At 37.5% G+C, this 19,095-nt stretch overlaps 2 protein-coding genes across 2 annotated transcripts; both read left to right on the forward strand.

The window, feature by feature from the left end:
* The first annotated feature begins 348 nt into the window (after window positions 1-348).
* LOC103967567 lies at window positions 349-6,725 on the forward strand. Its single transcript, XM_009380833.3, has 4 exons — window positions 349-532; window positions 1,202-1,600; window positions 2,364-3,552; window positions 3,846-6,725. The coding sequence occupies exons 2-4, from the start codon at window positions 1,464-1,466 to the stop codon at window positions 6,723-6,725; spliced, it is 4,206 nt and encodes a 1,401-aa protein (XP_009379108.2). The 5' UTR covers window positions 349-532; window positions 1,202-1,463.
* Window positions 6,726-11,517: 4,792 nt separating this feature from the next.
* LOC103967568 (PRA1 family protein B1-like) lies at window positions 11,518-11,993 on the forward strand. Its single transcript, XM_048569354.1, has 2 exons — window positions 11,518-11,750; window positions 11,846-11,993. The coding sequence occupies exons 1-2, from the start codon at window positions 11,518-11,520 to the stop codon at window positions 11,991-11,993; spliced, it is 381 nt and encodes a 126-aa protein (XP_048425311.1).
* Window positions 11,994-19,095: the final 7,102 nt, after the last annotated feature.

The following is a 19,095-nucleotide window of genomic DNA, read 5'->3' on the forward strand; positions in this document are numbered from 1 at the left end:
TATTTTGTTAAATACTGTGAAATTTTTCTCTTGACCAAGGGCAATGACTATGATAAAAATCAAGGATTAAAAAATGAAAAAGATGAAATATGACATATGAGGGTGTAGGGTAGGTATAGGATAGGACACGTTTGTACTGTATTTCCTTTGTTTATTTTTCAAGAAGAAAAACCACACTCTTCCTCTCTCTCTCTTACTTTCTCTTTCTCTATCTCCATCTTTCTCTCTCTCTCTTCAAAACTCTCTTATAACGCATATTCACAGATGGGAGGTGAATCGTGGGTGTTTAATGGTACAAACCTGCTTTTTGAAGAGAAAGAGAACCTGATGCCCTTTTGATGTGTGAGTGGGTGGTGCTGTTTTTCTCACTTCTCTCTCTCTCTCTCTCTCTCTCTCTCTCTCTAGAGTTGCTTAATAGTCTCCAAGACTACATTTTTCTCTCTCATTTCGCAGACCAAACCAACCCAGGAAAAAAAAAGCTTCAAAATCAAATAATCCCCATCTAAGCTAGCTGCGATTTCTTTGATCTTGGGTTTGTTTTCTCTTCCTCAAAAACTGCTTCTTTTTTGAATTTTGTTTCTCTTTCTTGCTTGCACAAATGGAAACAAGACCAGAATCTGGTCATGGGATTTAAACTAGATTTTGTTGTCTCAGATGTGTTGGGATTTAAACTAGATTTTGTTTACTTCATGTTCAAAGATTTGGTCTTCTTTCTTTGTAAATCTCTCCTCTCACTCTACTTGTTGGGTTTTGTCAGATTAATTTCTTGCCCAAAAAATTCATCTTTTGGGGAGTTCATAAATCATGATCTCATGCTGTTGCTACTTCAAATCTTTCATGATTTTTCTATGAAGAGATTGGATTTGTTGTCGAACTATGGTACATAGGGATTGTTGAGTCTAAAGTCTCAAATTTTGACCAATATTTCCACATAAAATATCACTCCCATGAACTTTTAGACTCCAGAAAAAAATTGAATATCTTTACTGTTGGGTTCTGTTGTTTGCTTGCTCAATTGGGTTCCTTGTTGTTTCGATGATTTTGAAAAATAATTCAGATGCTTTAATTTCACTCACTCGCTTCACATAAAATAACGTTTCTTGAACTGGAATAATAATAATCTCCTACCTTGTTCATAATCTGGACTCTGTCCTCAAAAACCCATGATCTCATGCTCCTTTTTCCTTTCTCTTAATTGCAGGTTGATGTTATGGATGAAGATTCTAATGGGATTGTTTGATTTTTCTTCATTTGCTGCTTTCTGCTAGTATTTGCGTTGCTGCTTGGAGTGAACAGTAATAATTCTAGAGATAGAAAGAAACTTAGTGAGAGAAAGGGTCATTATATATGCTGAAATCTAAGTTCAAGATAAGGTGTGGAGGTAGAGAAGATATTACTAGAGCTTGTGACTGTTGGGAAAACAGCACAAGTAGAAGAGAGAAGAAGAAGCAGCTTTTCATCAGATGTTATCTTTTGAAAAACTTCCACCAGATCCCCCATGTCATCATCCCCAACCTTTGATCATCAACGATGCTAGTACTAGTCATGAGCAGCCTTTAGATCTATCTAATAATCCACCCCTTCCCAAATTCTCCATCAGGTATAATTTCTCTCTCTCTCTCTAGAAATGAAAATATGAACAGTTGATGATGATCATAACTTGGGTTTTTGTTTTTCTTACATGGGTTTCTAACTGCTTCTCTTTTTCTTGTGGGATCTCAATGTTTATCGCATATCATCTTAGGCTTGTTGAGTCAGATCCAGAGAGAGATGCAAATACATGTGGTGTTGTTGCTTGTGGCTCAGTCCAACATATGGGGGGCCTTAAGTCATGACCACCCCATCTTTGTCTCTATTTTTAGTGTGTGTGTTTTGGGGCTTTTTTTTCCCTGCTTTGGCTAATAAACGAAACTCGTTCACGGCTCTTATTCCCCCCCAAAAACCACACGTTTCTTCTTGTGATTAATTTCCCTAATCCATGCTGTTAATCCACCCAACTCAATGTTAATTGTTGCTTGTGATTTCATGTCACCCTACCTTAATCTCCCATGAGTTTTAATAAGTCTCTCAGACTGCGTTGTTTAGAAGAGAGAGACTTACATGAAACGGAGCGCTTGAGTTTTAATCCATATCTGGAGACATCATATGGATATTACTCTCAACTGTTTCTGTGTGTTTGTGTATTTTCTTTTTCCTTTTTTGCTCCAGGGTCCATTTATTTATTCCCTTTCTTTGATTAGCAACTTTCATACAATAAAGCTTGAGTTCTCTTTGGACTCAGTCTAAAGGTGTCTAAGCTTAGCTGATTGGAATTGACCGTTTGTGTGAAGAATCAGATGTAACGATGTTTTTACGTTATGCAGAGATTATGTTTTTACTTCCCGGTGCAAGAATATCGAGACCAACTGGCCTTTTTCTCAGAAGAATTTGCAACTTTGCTTGAAACATGGTGTGAACGATCTGTTGCCACCATTTGAGAATCTTGATGAAGTAAGGAACCAACCCATTAAGAGATGTATGGTTGAAAGCGAAAGGAAAACCGATCTTGATGTTTCAAAATCTTCCGGGCTAGATGATCACGCAGTATTAAAGTCTTCGTATACCAAACTGAAGGAAAAGCTAACAGAAGCTTGCACAGACACTAAAACAACCACTTCATGCAGGTCTGAAGGAGAAAATGATTTTCCATCCACACTTACGAGTATTTCTCAATCTGAAATAGAGGAGTCAGTTCCTACGAACGGGCCGTCAAGGTTGCCGTTAGAAACTGATACTTCCTTGGAAGCTGCATCAGTTGAAGCAGTTGAAACAGCAGGTCCTCCTGTTGTTGTTGTCAACAAAACCAAAAGCACGACGCGACCCTCGGGTAAGAAGTGCAGATTGGTGGTGAAATTCAGCAGCCACGCAGAGAGAAGCTCAACCGAAGATATTGCTTCGAATATTACTACCATTTCAGAAACAATGACTTCACAAATTTGCCCTGTTTGCAAAACCTTCTCATCGTCCTCTAATACCACCTTGAATGCTCATATTGATCAGTGCCTTTCCGGGGAGGCAACTCCCAAGTGGACTCTGGATTCAAAACCGATTACAAGGTACAGAATTAAGCCGAGGAAAACCAAATTGATGGTGGATATATATACTACTGCCCAGCATTGCACATTAGAAGATCTCGATAGAAGAAATGGTTCGAGCTGGGCCACGAGCGTTTCAAGCTTTCCTACTCAGGATAAGGAGAAGTCTGAGATGCCGGTTGAAGAGAAAAGGAAAAAGGTATCTTCAGTCCATCCCGATGATATTGATGTCGGTCCAGTCTATGTAGATGCCAATGGCACGAAAGTTAGGATTTTATCGAAGTTTGATGATGCACCATCGCCATCAGCGCCCAAAGCAGTACAGCATCTTCGACCAAGAAAACCTTTGAAGGCTGGTAAAGGAAGCAAATTCCTTTCAGCAAAAAAGCAAAAGCGCCATGCATCTAAACATCACAAGTACCTTAAGCTTGCTCCTCAAAGCAAAGATTTTCTCTCTCCCAAGGCTCATTCTTCTCAGGTACGCCGCTCTTGCTTTCTGTAGTTACTTTCGGCATAAGTCTCACCACCTTATTGACAGCATGCGCTTCGATGCAATAAAAGGAAAACGGATAAAGAAAAAAAACATTGCTATATTTTTTAATGACAATTATATGTATGTGCTCTCAATATGCTTGAATCCCAATGCGTTTCCTTTAGACTTTGTTGGTGCTAGCATTGCTTTTTCCGTTGAATTAAAAGGTTAATTATAATCTTTGTTGCAAATGTGGTGGTTTTCCAAAATTAACATGTGGTGAAATTGTGTTAAAACAGATTCATGGGGGTCAAGAAACCTGTGGAGCGAAAGAAAATTCCGTGGAAGGACAGCAAATGGAAAAGCAGCTCAATTCCTGTAATCCCGGAGCTTTAAGAGGATGGGTTTCTTCCAAACGCACTGGTGTTGTAAAGAAGTTGAACAAGAAGCATGTGTCTCAGAACGTTTTGGTTGAGAGTGATCAAACATGTTTAGATAACTGTCGTGTGGAGGGAATCCGTGGTAGAAAGGTAGTGAATTTGTCTGGAAATCCAATTTCTTCTCCTGAAAAAAGTGGGAGCACAGAGAATGCATGTGATGAAGCTCAAGCCAGTGAGAAAAGTGACTGCTCTCCGTGGAGGAGAGCAGGAAGCCCCTTTCCTGGTGAGCAAAGCCAGCATCAGTTTAGCCAGGACAGAACTTTTTCACTCAATAATTGCATGCTAAACCGTACTTACTCTGACGTGAACTTTGCACCTGTGTTGAGCAACAATACAATTGGTTCTGCTGCTGATCTCACCAAAAATTTTGATAGTCCCCCTCGTGTTAGCAAAAAACTATCTAAGAGCCGTGATGCCCCCAGATCAAATGCTAGGAAATTCCTCCCACCAAAGAAAAATGTGTTGGCTATTGGCAGTCGGGTATCTTTGACTGAATCCAGTCCCAGTGTCGCTAAGAATTGCTCAGCTGCTAAGAATCAAGAGGAAAGGGAAGAAGCAGATAAAGAGGTTGCTGCCTGGGATCCTGAGGCTGATCAACAGCATGATTTCATGCATAATTTTGCTGGAAAGCGGTTTAGAAAAGATAGTAGCGATGAAGTATTGCTATCCAGAAGCACTGTGTTGCAAGGGAGAAAAGGTAGAGGTTCCTTAAGTAGCTCTAGAAGGAATGAACCCATGGCTTTGGAAAGTTCTCAATTTGCACCCAAGTTTTATGGAAATGATGAGAGGGAAAAGATGGATACTTCTGGTACTGTTCGTGATGAATATCTGGAAAAAGTTGATGGCCTGGGAGCTGCTGAGAGAGAGGATCAAATCCATGATCGTGACATGATTACTGAAAAGCCTTCCCTAATTGGTTTCTGTGAAACCAAAGCGGTAACGAGTCCAACTGATCCAAGCATTAGTAATGATGAGCAAGAGATGTTTTATGGTGATGAACTGCAAGATGGCACACTTGGGCAGAATGTTCATAGCACGGAGGAAATGGATGCTCAAGATGGCCAGGGAAGCTATTTTCCTGAGGTTGATCCAATACTTATCCCAGGGCCACCAGGATCATTTTTGCCAAGTCCTAGGGATATGGGGTCAGATGATTTTCAAGGGAATTCGTCACTAACCACGAGCCGAGTTCAATCATCTCAAGATCAACTTGACTTCATCGATGGGGATTCATCAGATTCACCTGTTTCTACAACATCAACCATCTCTAATTCCAGAGGGACAAAATTTGATCCGAAGTATTCTGAACCCTTATCATCCATAGGACCTCAATCCGCTCAAGACAAGATCGGGCCGGGCCTATCGCGTGCAGTTAGTGGCACTTCTGAAGAAATTAATGCCACCGTAGCTCAACAGATTACTAGTACAGCAGCTGACAGACTTTCTTTTGATAGAGAAAACCTTAAGGTCAACAAGATATCTCTCGAGAGGGGACCTATCAGCTTCAAAAGTAACGATCAGCCTTGCTGTTGTCAACGGAAGGATAGAACTTCTCTGGGTGTGGCTTTAAATTATCAAGAATCACCACTATTAATGCGGCGAGCAATGGCAGTGCCTGCCTTGGGAAAGCAAATGGGTGGCAATCCAAACACAAGAACTAACACTTTGGAGTCGGGGTCTGACATGTCAGGCTCGTTCTTTCTGAGCGGTTGTACAACATTGAGATCTGAACAGGCAGTTTTCCCTGTCACCAAGTCATCTTCCGGTCACCATCCTTCGAAGGGTTCTCCAGATGGCAAAGGGAAGTTGTCCGGCCACGGTGATTGCGATTCTGTTAGTCCGTCCGCTTCTAATTCGATACTCAGGCTAATGGGAAAGAATTTGATGGTGGCCAACAAAGATGAAGATACATCAGCTCCACCGGTGCAGGCTCAACCACATGGGCAAACTAACCAACTAACTTCACAGTTTCCGACATTCTCAGGAGTTGTTCCTGGCAATCTTCAGAATCAGTTTTACCATTCCTTTCAACATAATTTCCCTCATGGTTCCGTAATCTTAGGTCAAGATCCACATAACAAGGTGGGGGAATGTTTTAGAAGCTATAGCAATCCGAAGACACCACAAGTGGTTGCACGAGGACCTGCAAGCTTGTTTCCAAAACATCGTACAGATGGCAGTTTTGTGTCATCCATGGAGCCTCATGAGCATAAAGGCGATTGTAATTATCCAATGCCACAGAACAGGTCTATAAGCAAACCCATTGGAGGAGCACCTGCGTTTCATATCGAGAGCATTATGAACCCTCCTGACCGCCAACGCAAGAATGGACATTCTGCTTTCAGTGCCAGTAAAGAAATTATCATCATTGATGATGTTCCGGAAAGTGAAGCTGATTTGGCCTGCAATGTTGCAAAGTACTCAGAAGGGTTGACGGAAAGCCAAGTAGTTTGTTCCAGCATTCCAGTACAAGCGGCTCCGAGTTATAACTCAAAGCATGTGAAGAATCCTTTCTCTCATTACGAGTCACAGGAACCTTCTTTACGTTGTGGATCACCAGTTTTGTACAACACCACCTTGCATGCAGTTCCCTCCAGGCTAGCCACTAATAGTAGTCCTGTTAAATGGAGCTGTACTACTTCAGAAGGCTCGGGTGTGCTGCAGCGGGCTCCTTTTCTTGCAGCACCATCTCCAAGAGGACATCTGAGATCTACACTGTACTCTCCGAGCTTGTCATAGCAAAACATGTGGCATTTGAATGATGAGCACAAGGTTTTGCATTAATCAAACTTGTACTGATCGTAGCTCGTAGATTACTGATTTCCGGAAACTTAAGTCTATGGCAAAGAAATGGCGTGCGGTTGATCAAAGATGGAGCCTCCACATGCTTATGCTGTTACTCTACCAAATGTTGATTCGAAATGATGCAATTTTTTTTCTTCAGGTTTCTGCTTAGGCATGCTTTTTGCTACCCAGAGAATAGACAGTGTTTTACAGTTGACATAAAAGCTTGGCTCGAAAGTGAATATTGTCGAGCATCGGTATAAGTCAAGTGTTTATGTATTTTCTGTCCCTTTTCTTCTTTCTTATAGATTTTTGTTAGAGGTACTTAATTTCCTTGTGCGTTTGGCCTCTCCTTGATCAAATGTGAATTACAGCACCATGTTCTAGTCTTGAAAATCGATTTTTTTTCCGGTTCATCGCGAATCGCGAATCCCGATTCATCTGCAGTTCCGTTAATTAGTACGCATTCGACTACTTCAAAGATAGATCAAATTCATTTGCTTGGAGGGCAAGAGGTTCTTTATAGTCTACGTTGATTCATCATTATTTTTAAGAAAATTTATGTAAACATATAGCTAAGTTATATATAAAACTGGAATTGAATATATTTCTCTCATTTTTTTCTGGTCTGGAAGTAAAAATGTTCATGCTTATTCAAAGTCCTGGTAACGTCAATTAATCTTTCTATGAGCAGAAGAGCTTTGGAATTCATGGTTGCAAATGAAATGGTGGTCGAGATAAAATTTGCATCACCAAATTATCTTTGATTGCAGAATAACTATGCAATCAACTGTTCAAAATTTCATGATGAAAAATCAACATGCATAAATGTAATGCAGTCAAAATTGATCATCCTTCTTACACACATATGACATATATACATATACATATACATATATATATATATATATATATGTTATCCTTCATCTCTGATTAATTTAATATTGTATGTGTTTCTTTTACTGATAAAAGAGATGCTCCACCAATTGGATTCGGCCGAAACAACGTATCTTCTACCTAGCCCATATTTATATGCATTTGTAGTGGGGTCTGAGGAGTACACGAGTTGAATGCACACGCAACAGTGACGAATGAGACCCCATTCTATAGAATTAGGGTAATTCTATGCAGGTTTCCTGTCACTACTTATTCTTCGTTTGTTGCTTTCTCTTAGCTTCATTTTCCATGGTACGTAACAAATATATATATATATATATATATATTTATATTTATAAATATGTATATATATGGTACTATATATTGACTTTGCTTGTTCATGAATTCATGAGCATGCATGGACGTTTACCACGAAATGTAGCCGTTAGAGAGAGAGAGATAGAGGTGCATTGCATGGTCAATTTAAGCTACATATAAACGACTAGATGAAACACAAAAAAATGGCCGTTGGATTCGCATTATATCATAGATGCTTAATAATGCATTCCGCGGTGGTACTTCGCTTTATAAGGTGCTGAAGTAAATTGACGACAAGAGCAATTTACAAGAGTATATTGTTGTTGTGATGTTTTATGTTAATAATATAATTAAACAATGTTATGCAAAGATGAACTTACACATATAAATACATTATTAATGTGAAATATCACGATTATCGTGTACTCGTGTTATGTAAAATACTGCCCATATGTGAGAGAACTGAACACTTTTGTTTTCTTTCACAACAACATAAGTTAAAGCCATTGTTTTTATGTGTTTAGATTAAAAAGTAGGGGATAGTTAGGAAAGCAAATGGATGGAAGGCGGGGATGTGAAATTTGCATGGTGAAAAGCTGGACAACTTCTCATTACACTCTTTACAAAGACAATGGTTCTGCTTGTTTAAATTGTGGGTTGTGGACAGTCTTTGTCTTTCTTCTTGTCAGTTTATTCTTACTAAGCCCCCTCAAAAGCATTACTTGGACTTTATTTTATTTTATTTTATTTTTATTTTTTATAGAAGCATTACTTGAACGTTGAAAACTTGATTCCACGAGTTTGTAAGTGAATCCATGTAACCAAAGTTTCATTTTAAATTTTGTTTCTTTACGAAGAAGTTGGTCATACAGGTTTTTCTTCTTAAAAATTAATTCTAATGTATCTAGTTTGTACGTAATTGAATGTATGCGAATGTTTTTAAATTTTATACTTGACGAGAAAGTTGGTTGTTTGATTACAGAAAGAAACTTGGTTTTTCTATGCATTAAAGATTTAAGAAAACATGATTGGTCGTTCGGGATAGCTTTGTTTAGGAAGGGAAATCTGAATGACCAACTTCATAAAATTACTTGGTTAGGGTCCGTTAAGGACTATTTTTGTTAACACATCTCATACTCACTTTTATTGGAAGTAATTTTATTAGGATCATTAGATAATGTTAGAGAAATTAAATTTTATAAACTAAATGACATGAAAATTGATGATTGAATTATTACTTAAGTGTTGATTAACATGCTTATTTTTATTGATAACATATTATTTAGTTTACAAAGTTAGTCTAACTAACATTACTTTTTAATTAACTGAAAAAGAATAATGCTAGGAAAATTAAATTTGTACACTAAATTTCCAAACTAAATAAGGTGTTATCAATTAAAAATAAACACGTTACTCAACATTTAAGTAATAATTCAATCATTAATTTTTATGTTATTTAATTTACAAAATTTAATCTAATAGTATTCCCTTGACAAGATTGTCCTTGCACGTCTCGGTGGAAGTGGAAATATTTTATTAATGTTGAAAGGCTGATAGCTAGTCAATTTCTGAATTCTGAGTACGTCTGGACAAGAACAAAAGTCAAAACACAATGCTTAATAATTAATTAATTAATTTGAACACTAAGACCATCTCTAATGGTTGAGTTAAAAGTCAAATTTTTTAGCCCGAAAAATTTAGCTTTTAGCCCAAAAATAGCTTTTCTACTCCAACCATTCTACCCTAAAATTTTAGCCCCGGATTATTAAAGAATGAATTTAGGCTATTTTTTTTGTTAAATTAAATTTTTTTAAAAAATAAATATGTAGACTATCGTAAATTAATTTTATGAACATTTTAATCTAAAAAAAATTAAATTCTGACAAATATTGGATAGAGTCCATCCCGATTTTTGGGCTAAATTTCGGGGGGAATTTGGCATTGGTTTAGCATTTAGCTCAAAATTTCCCCTTGGGTTGGAGTGCGTTTAGGGAAAAATTTTGGGAGGTAATTTAGATTTTAGCCCACCATTGGAGTTGGTCTAACCAGCAACAATGGACATGAAGTCTGTGAAATTTGAATACATATGATACTGACACCTTTGACACTCGAGAGGGATCATGAGTTGAGTCTGAATATAGTGACAAATTGTAAACCCTAGCAAGTTTAGATTAAACTCTAAGAGTTAAACGTACCCGCCCAAATTCAACTCAAATCTGCTTTACCATTCTTTAACTTCCAGTTTACGTTAAATTTGAGTTCATTTATATTAAGTTTTTCTCTTGGTTGAACTTAGAGTTGAACTTGCGTTCTGTAGACTAAAGTTTTGGCTTGCAGATTTTCTTTGGAGTGATAGTGTGTGGTGGGGAGAATCGAACTTAGGACAACGTACGTAAGCGTAAATGTTTTTGATCACTTGATATACAAATTTACGGTGTCTTAGCTTATGAATTAGAATGAACATTTAGTTCAATCAATTGAAAAAATTATTCATTGTGGCAATCAAATTGTCATGTAATGTTATAAATCCACTTATGTTATAATATGTGTATCGTTTTAGTGATATTATAAGTTCATGAATAACAACCTTATAGTTTACGCTTATTACAACACTTAAATTTGTAACATCCTGCACACACAAAATTTAAAGTTTATTTGAAGAAGAAATACAATCTTTTCTCTTGAGAAACATCACAATAGTAGACATTCGTCAAGAGATAAACTTACTTACAATTCGAGGTTAGTAATTGTAGGAGGCCTTTAAGGGAAGATTTTTTTTTATTTTATATAAATAGAGATTAGTTCTATGTCTCACATTGCATTAGATTTTAACTATCCGAACAGTACATTTTTCAAGTTGCACCTTATAGATTATCCTTACAAAATATTAGCCAAATCGGAAATATTTGAGGCATTTAATTGAGTTGAAAGAAATTGACAAACACTTTGTTATCTAACAAACATTGAAATTTTATTATGATAATTAAATAGGCAAATGGTTTCGAATTGTATTAAATTTTTGTAAGAATGATCTATGAATCGAAACTTACATAATAGACAGTTTGAATCGTTGAAATTTAATGCAAAGAAAGTCCCGCAACTAATTTCCATTTAGAAAAAAAATAGAATTCCCTTTCTCTTAAGGGGCCTAAGTAATTGTAAATTGTCACAACGTACACAATATTTTTTACCATTTTACTACAAAGTATGGAAACTCCACAAACCAACCCAGTCTCCATCTTCCTGTCTGTCCCACACAATCCCACTCACCAACCAATCAAACTGACAGACTGTCACAGCCTCACATGATCTTCATATTTTACCCGTTCATCGTTTATTATGTGATCAATTTTTATCAAGTATTTATGTTTAATTTTAAATAAAAAAAATCAAATAATTTCTAATCACATAATACACGATAAATAATTAAGATATAAGAATTTTTAATTTCCCTACCATTTGGATTCGGATGGAATCAAATCCCAGCCTCACGGACTTCACAGAGTTGAAGGGTAGGTTGACGAGTCAAACATTCAAACTCCCACTCCAAAAAATGTCGCCGTCAAAGCCACAGTCACACTCCGTCACAGCAACAACCTATACCAGCATACCCATTTCCGTCTCGGGCTCCGACGCCATCACCCGATCCATCAAAAACCTCAACGACGCCGTTTCCCGCCGCCGCCCTTGGTCCGAATTCGCCTCCTCGATCTCCCGACTCGACTCCTTATCCTCCGCCCTGACCCGTATCCAGACCAACGCCAACCACTTCCGGGTCAATTACTTGTTATTGATCGCATCATGCGGGGTCACCACGTCAGCGATTGGGCCGTGATGGCGGGTTTGGTGGTTGTTTCTGGTTTGGTTGCTTGGGCGAGCAGTGGGCTTGTGAACGTTACATTGGGCCTCGGAGTTGGGCTTGTCTTGTGTGGGGTCCACGGGCTGCTTCGGAACACGGAAGGCTTGTTTCTCAACGAGAATGAAGCTGCTTCTCAGGGATTGATTGGGCCCACATATTCAACAGTCTGATAATTCAATTATTTATTTATTTATTTTTAAATTCGGGTTTGGTGTGTAATTTTGTGTGACTTCAAAACAAGCGACAAAGAAATGTTTGTCGTTTTAATTTTTTTTTTAATTTTATATTTTTGAATTTTTTGGGATGTTTTTTTTTTTTGGATTTTGGTGTGTTTGGTGGATTGATTTTTGTGTGTAAAAATGTAATTGACAATGGACTGTGTTTTCTTTTGTAACATTGATTTGTGGATTCTATTTTCGATGGAATGAAAACATTTGATTTCATTTTCACTTGTGTCATCAAATCCTTCAAGGGCGAGTCTTAGCGTAATAGAATTGTTGCTCTTTTGTAACCAAAAGACTATGGGTTCAAGTCGTGAAAACAGTCTTTCTTTGCAAAGTAAGATAAATCTGCCTACGATAGACGTTTTTCATTTGATCCTCACAAAGTGAGGAGCCTTGTTGGTTTGTAATCGCTCTTTTACTCTAACTCACAAGGAGAAAATTGGAATTCAGATAAAAAATAGCAAAAAACACTATTATGATCAACTGATATAACCGAGTCCGAATTTCTATGTTCATACGCAAATATTACCTTGATTGAGTTGTACTGAATTGCACATAAGTTTGTATGCAGTCTAGTTAAAGTGATAGAAGAAAGGTCCGTGTGACCCTAACCATAACACATTCTATGGACCATGTCACCTCACACCTGGCAAACCTTTTATTGCTTTATCTATCAAAATAGGACCCTTGATTTTAGTGCTTGTAAATGTTACATTCGCTAGAGCAAATGTATTCTCTAAGATGCAAATGGATTCCTTCATACGTACTCGAGCTTTTTTTTTGCAGTTTAGTTAGTTTAAAGTATAATATCATCTGTAAAAAAAAAAATGAAATTTTAGTACGCAAAGCCGAAGGAAAAAAAAAAAAAAAAACACAGAAAACAAACTGCAAATTTTCTGTGCTCGTATTCTCTAACTAGAAGAAAGTATAAGGTATACTAAATTGCTGATGTTACAAACTAAACTAGGATTTGATTACAAGTGTCAACAAAACTGAGTTCCTCATAGAACGAAGGATTGCTTGTGTCCAAAGCAACAGAGATTTTCATTTCATTAAATCTTGCTTCTCAGTCTCACTTACTTTGCCAAAGTTTCTCGAGCTGCCAATGTCTGGGCATAGTTATGCCCAAGCATCACTGTTCTGATGCTACTACAAGTCCCGCACAGCTCTTCGTCGCTGTCGAAATGCCCGACTCTAAGCAGCAATTTCGCTCTCGTCTCCAGCAACGTCGCCTAAGCCTTCAACAGCGTCACGTCTTGCTTCGTCCACCCTTTGGTTGCTTTGCAGCTTGTTCTTCCAGCAGAGAAAGCTGTGGCACTGGTCTTGGATTTGGGAATACGAAGGACTTCGCTACTTCTTAGAGTACGTTAGTGCATACCTTTAGAAGCTCCAGTGCCCGAGACACGGGCACATACGTCATATACAAGTGGAGGAACACTTGAAAAAAACTTCCTCCACTTACAGTAACATAGCACTGCCTCGTGTTTCAGGTATATTGAAAAACTCTCCTATGTGAGCCTGAAAATGAAAATTTAACCTAACGTGGGTTTGAATGACGACGCGTTTGCAGCTGTTTAGATCGACAAGTTCACCTTTTATTACTAAAACTAAATTAATGACAATGTATTATATATGGTACCCAGTCCTTAGATTGATGATATGCACGAATCACAGTTCATTTGATTCTGCAGTCATTGAATGGAAAATACAATCCTGAGCATAACAATTCACTCAAATAAAACTGAGTAAAAGATTATAAATTTTTACCATTCTAAAATTTATCTTTAATGGGGGACAATGATTCAAAACTGATATAATTTATGAAAAATGATATTCGAACTCGAGTACAAAGAGGGAGTGATTACGTGTGGCTGGCACCTTGATTTTATATGAGTTCGTTTGAATGTACTTTTAAAATGATTGAAAACTTTTTTGATGAAAACATTTTTGAAAACAATCCTTAGTGAAAATGTTAGTAAATCCTAAAAAACACATAACTGATGCTTCTTGAAAAAAACACTTAAAATGCTTTTGGAACCCAAAAATATTTTCTCTAAAAGCGCTTTCAATCATTTTAAAAACACATCCAAACGAGCCCTATATCTACGGGCTCGTTTTAAAATATTTTTAAAATAATTAGAAACTCTTTTATAGAAAATGTTTTTGGATTCCAAAAGCATTTGAAGTGTTTTATGTAGTAAACATCAGTTATATGCTTCTTACAAGAAGAACTTTAAGTATTTTTTCGAGATTCACGTACATTTTTACTTAGAATTAGTATTAAAAATATTTCACCAAAAATAATTTCAGTCATGTTAAAATCACTTCTAAACAAGCCTTACAATGAAAGAACGTCAAATAATTTTCCTAAACAAATGCTATAGTTTAATCCAAACTACTATAATACCAACTTAATCCATGTTTGTAATGCTAAATGAAGCAATAATAAATGAGGAGAAACTCGAACTTAAAACTTCAAGTGCAAAGTAAACGTTTATAACTACTTGAATTACAAGATCTTTGTCCGAAACGAAGTTTTAGAGTCAAAGCAAACCATAAAACAAAATTACCAATAAGAGCAACTCCAGCCCATGCCCAATGGACTGGCACCAAGTGAAGAAAATGGACTAGCACCAAGTGAATCAGCTCCAACCCGTGCAACAGGCTGGCACCCAGCCCGTGCCAGTCAAGAGCCCAGCCCAAAATGGACAGACCCAGAGGTCGGTCCGTTTCACTGGCGCGTGCACAACACGCGGGAGTGGTGCGAGTAGCCGACAACGTCTGCAGCAGTGGGGCCCACAGTGCAGGGCAAGTGGACTGAGTCTGTCAAAGGGCTACGTGGCCCTCCTCAGAGCCGTTGGATTTCTAACGGTTAGTTTTTGTAGGCCGTTGGATTTCCAACGGAAAAAAATTTTAAATTTCACTTTTAAATTCGACCGTCCGATCACAGATCAACGGTCCACGTTTATTTCACCAAAAATTTAAAAAAAAAAAAAAGGCCCAACGGTCAGAAATTTGACCGTTGGCCACGTGGCAGTGTGTTGGCTGTTGGATTTGATTATTTTTCAAATCCAACGGTCCAGATTAATTACAACATTAAAATTTATTAAAAATTAATTAAAAAATGTCAAAATTTTTTTAAAAAATACAGAAAAATTTTAAAAAATTAATTTTTTTTTCTATAAATACCTAACCCTCATCTTCCACCTTACACCACATTTCAATATTTTCTACACTTTCTACACTTTCTACATTTGAATATTTTGTACACTTTGAGAGAAAAAAATGACTTCGTGGAAGTTCAGTGAAGATGTTACATTGTGTGAATGTTGGGTTCGCACTACTCATGACCCGATTACGGGTAATGAGATGGATAAGCGAGAAATGTGGAGTAAAATTACGAAATCGTTCAACGATGTACATGGAAAAGATGCAAGATCTAGTCAAGGTCTTCAAGGTCGTTGGAAAAAACTCAACGCATCCTTTACTTGTTGGAAAAACGCCCTCTCTCATGCTTCTGGTAATTTGCGTAGTGGGACAAGTTTAGCGGATGAGGTAACAATATTTTTATTTATTTATATGCATTCCACCCACATCAATATTTTAATTTATTTAATTTCTTATGTAATTTTTATGTAATATGCATTCCACAATACTTATGTAATTTTTATGTAATTTTTATATAATTTTTATGCATTCCACAATTCTTATGTAATTTTTATGTAATTTTTATAGACACTACAAGCACAAGCATTCTACAATGCAAAGAACCATAACAAATCATTCAACAAATGGGAATGTTGGCAAATTGTCAAAGATTGCCCTAGATACAAAATTGTGGCAACCGGTCCAGAAGTTGTCATGCACGGTATGGGTCTACACAGTTCGCCAGAAGCAGAGACACCCGAACAAGAAGCCAACACATTTGAAGACACGGAAGGGATGCCTGAACAAGTGCCAGAGACCCAACTGACTCGTCAGTCCCTCAGGCCTCAAGGTAAAAAGGCATCAAAGAAAAAAGGTAGTTCTTCCAAAAATGACTACACTAAATATATGGAGGAACTTACTCGTCAAGGTGAACTGAACATGGCATGGGAAAAGACTAGAGATGAGGAAAAAGCTGCTGCCCTGGCAGCAATTATTGCAGCTACTGAAGCTCGTGATGAGGCGACTGAGAGACAAAGAGAAATAGTTAATCGAGAGAACGAGATGATTAGAGAAACACTTCATCGAGAGAATGAGATGCTTAGAGAAGAAAGGATGGCTCAAACAGATCATGACACTATGAACAAGTCTCTAGTAGGACTGTCTCCGAATTCAAAATATTTTTGGACATCAGAAAAAAGAGATGTCGTGCGGAGGAGGCGTGCAAGAGATGTCGAAACAAGTCAAGGGGGTTCCAGCTACAGAAATCCTAGCAATCAAGATCCTAGCACCACATATCCTAACTCCACAAACTTTATTTAATTTCTTATGTAATTTCTTATTTATTTTTAGAACTTTATTTAATTTCTTATGTAATTTCTTATTTACTTTTAGAACTTTATTTAATTTGTTATGTAATTTCTTATTTATTTTTAGAACTTTATTTAATTTCTTATGTAATTTCTTATTTACTTTTAGAACTTTATTTAATTTCTTATGTAATTTCTTATTTACTTTTAGAACTTTATTTAATTTCTTATGTAATTTCTTATTTACTTTTAGAACTTTATTTAATTTCTTATGTAATTTCTTATTTATTTTTAGAACTTTATTTAATTTCTTATGTAATTTCTTATGTAAACTTAAAACACCAAATAAAATTACATAAAACACCATTTAAACTTAAAACACCATTTAAACTTAAAATTACATAACCTCACCATTTAAACTTAAAACACCAAATAAAATTACATAACCTCACCATTTAAACTTAAAAATAAAAAGCAAACACACTAAATAAGATTACTTAAAAAACAATACACTTTATTCTTCAACCACAAGCCTTATTTTAATTATCTTCGCCTTCGTGCAATCTCCACTGATGCTCAATCAAGTCATTCTGGCGGGCTATGTGCCAGTATGGCTCTTGCAATGAAGTGTATCGTTGAACGATCAATTCATTGTAACGTCCATCCCGTTCCAACGGCTCGTGTTGCACGGGATCTTCTGTCCGGTCATGAGCATAGTAGATTTGTGTTCTTGAGTTGTTCATCGGATCCGGCTCGTATTCATCGACGACATCATAATCATACTCGTCTTCAACAATCATGTTGTGGAGAATAATACACGTCATCATGATGGATCGAAGAGCCTCGACATCAAACATTCTAGTTGCAGCCCTGAGAATGGTCCAACGAGCTTGCAGGATACCAAAACAACGCTCGACATCCTTCCTACACCCTTCTTGACACTTTGCGAAGTGTTTCTCTTTTTCACTCTGCGGGTGTGGCATTGTTTTGACAAATGTTGACCACCTTGGGTAAATACCATCTGCAAGGTAGTATGGTCCCTCGTATTTATTACCATTAACCCAATATGTGCATCTCGGCCCACGCCCTTGTAGCAGTTCGTCAAACACTGGAGATTGGGTAAGGACATTTAGGTCATTTTGAGCTCCTGAAACACCAAAAAAAGCATGCCAAATCCATGTATCAAAAGAAGCCACCGCTTCCAGAATGATGCTTTTGGCTCCTTTTCTGTCGCCATAAGCTCCTTGCCATGCACTTGGACAGTTTTCCATGTCCAGTGCATGCAGTCGATGCTTCCAATCATGCCAGGGAAGCCTCGCATCTCACCCTTCCTCAGAAGCCTTCGCATGTCCCTTGTCGTGGGTTGCCGAAAGTACTCATTGGTGTAGAGGGCTTCAATTGCAGAGCAAAACTGCATCAGGGACTCCAGAACTGTTGTTTTTCCCATCCTTGCGATCTCATCCACTTGATCTGCAGATGCTCCATATGCAAGCATTCGCAAGGCAGTTGTAATTTTTTGCTCAGGAAGAAGACCTAGAACATGAAAAGCATCCTCTTTTTGCACAAAATATGGATCATGGTTGCAAACATCACTCATGATTTTAGCGAACAAACTTCGTTGCATTCTAAAACGACGTCTAAAAACATGATCAGGGTAAACGCTGTTGGGAATAAAATAATATTCCAAGAGATCTTTACCTCGTCTTTCCCTTCTTCTATCGATGTTTGCCGCACGTCCGGATTTGGCTATCTGACCCATAGCTTCCATGATACGGCGGGAATGTGAGGCCCTCCGCCTTCTATGGTGATCATCCTCATCCTCCTCCATTGCGAAGGCCTCATCTCCACCTCCACCTTGGTCAAGATTGACCAATTCTTCCTGTTGTGCCAACAACCTTTTATGCTGCTCTTGCAACTGTTTATACGCTCCTCTTTGAAGAAGACATTGTAAGAACTCAAGATTTGAAAACGATAAAGAAGAATTCTGAGCTAAAAAAAAAGATTGAGTTTAGTGTGAGGATGGATGTAGGGATGTAGGGTTTATATGGACAAAAAAAAAGAAGATGAGGTTCTGGACAATGCCACGTGGTACTACGTGATTGGTTAAAAATCTTAGCGGAAATCTATTCAAAAAATAGTACGTTCGGATAATGACACGTGGCGTGACGAGATTGGTTAAAAATCTTATCGAAATCTTGCCTAAATTATTGTAAACAGGAAGTGACACGTGGGTTGTCGGGATTGGTTGAAAATCTTAGCGAAAATCTATTCAAAAAATAGTACGTTCGGATAATGACACGTGGCGTGACGAGATTGGTTAAAAATCCTATCTGCAATTAAAACTATTTTTTTTTATTATTTTATAAAAAAATTATTTAATATTTTAAATGGATTGGGTACCAGCACATTTTTTTTTGGGATGAAGATGCTTTGCTCTATTACTGTTCATTGAGTCTGTTACTGTTCAATTAAGTGGATAAATGGGTTGGGTCTGGCACAAAGTGGATAAGGGTGAAGTTGCTCTAAAAACAACAAGAAGCCGACCCATCAGATGGCAAGCGGTGGCCAATGGTGTGCGGTGGAGGGTGGGCCCA

This window comes from the organism of the source record quoted next, unplaced genomic scaffold (assembly GCF_019419815.1).
Source record: "Pyrus x bretschneideri cultivar Hongxiangsu unplaced genomic scaffold, Pyrus_bretschneideri_v1 Contig5, whole genome shotgun sequence".
In the NCBI taxonomy this organism is placed as follows: domain Eukaryota; kingdom Viridiplantae; phylum Streptophyta; class Magnoliopsida; order Rosales; family Rosaceae; genus Pyrus; species Pyrus x bretschneideri.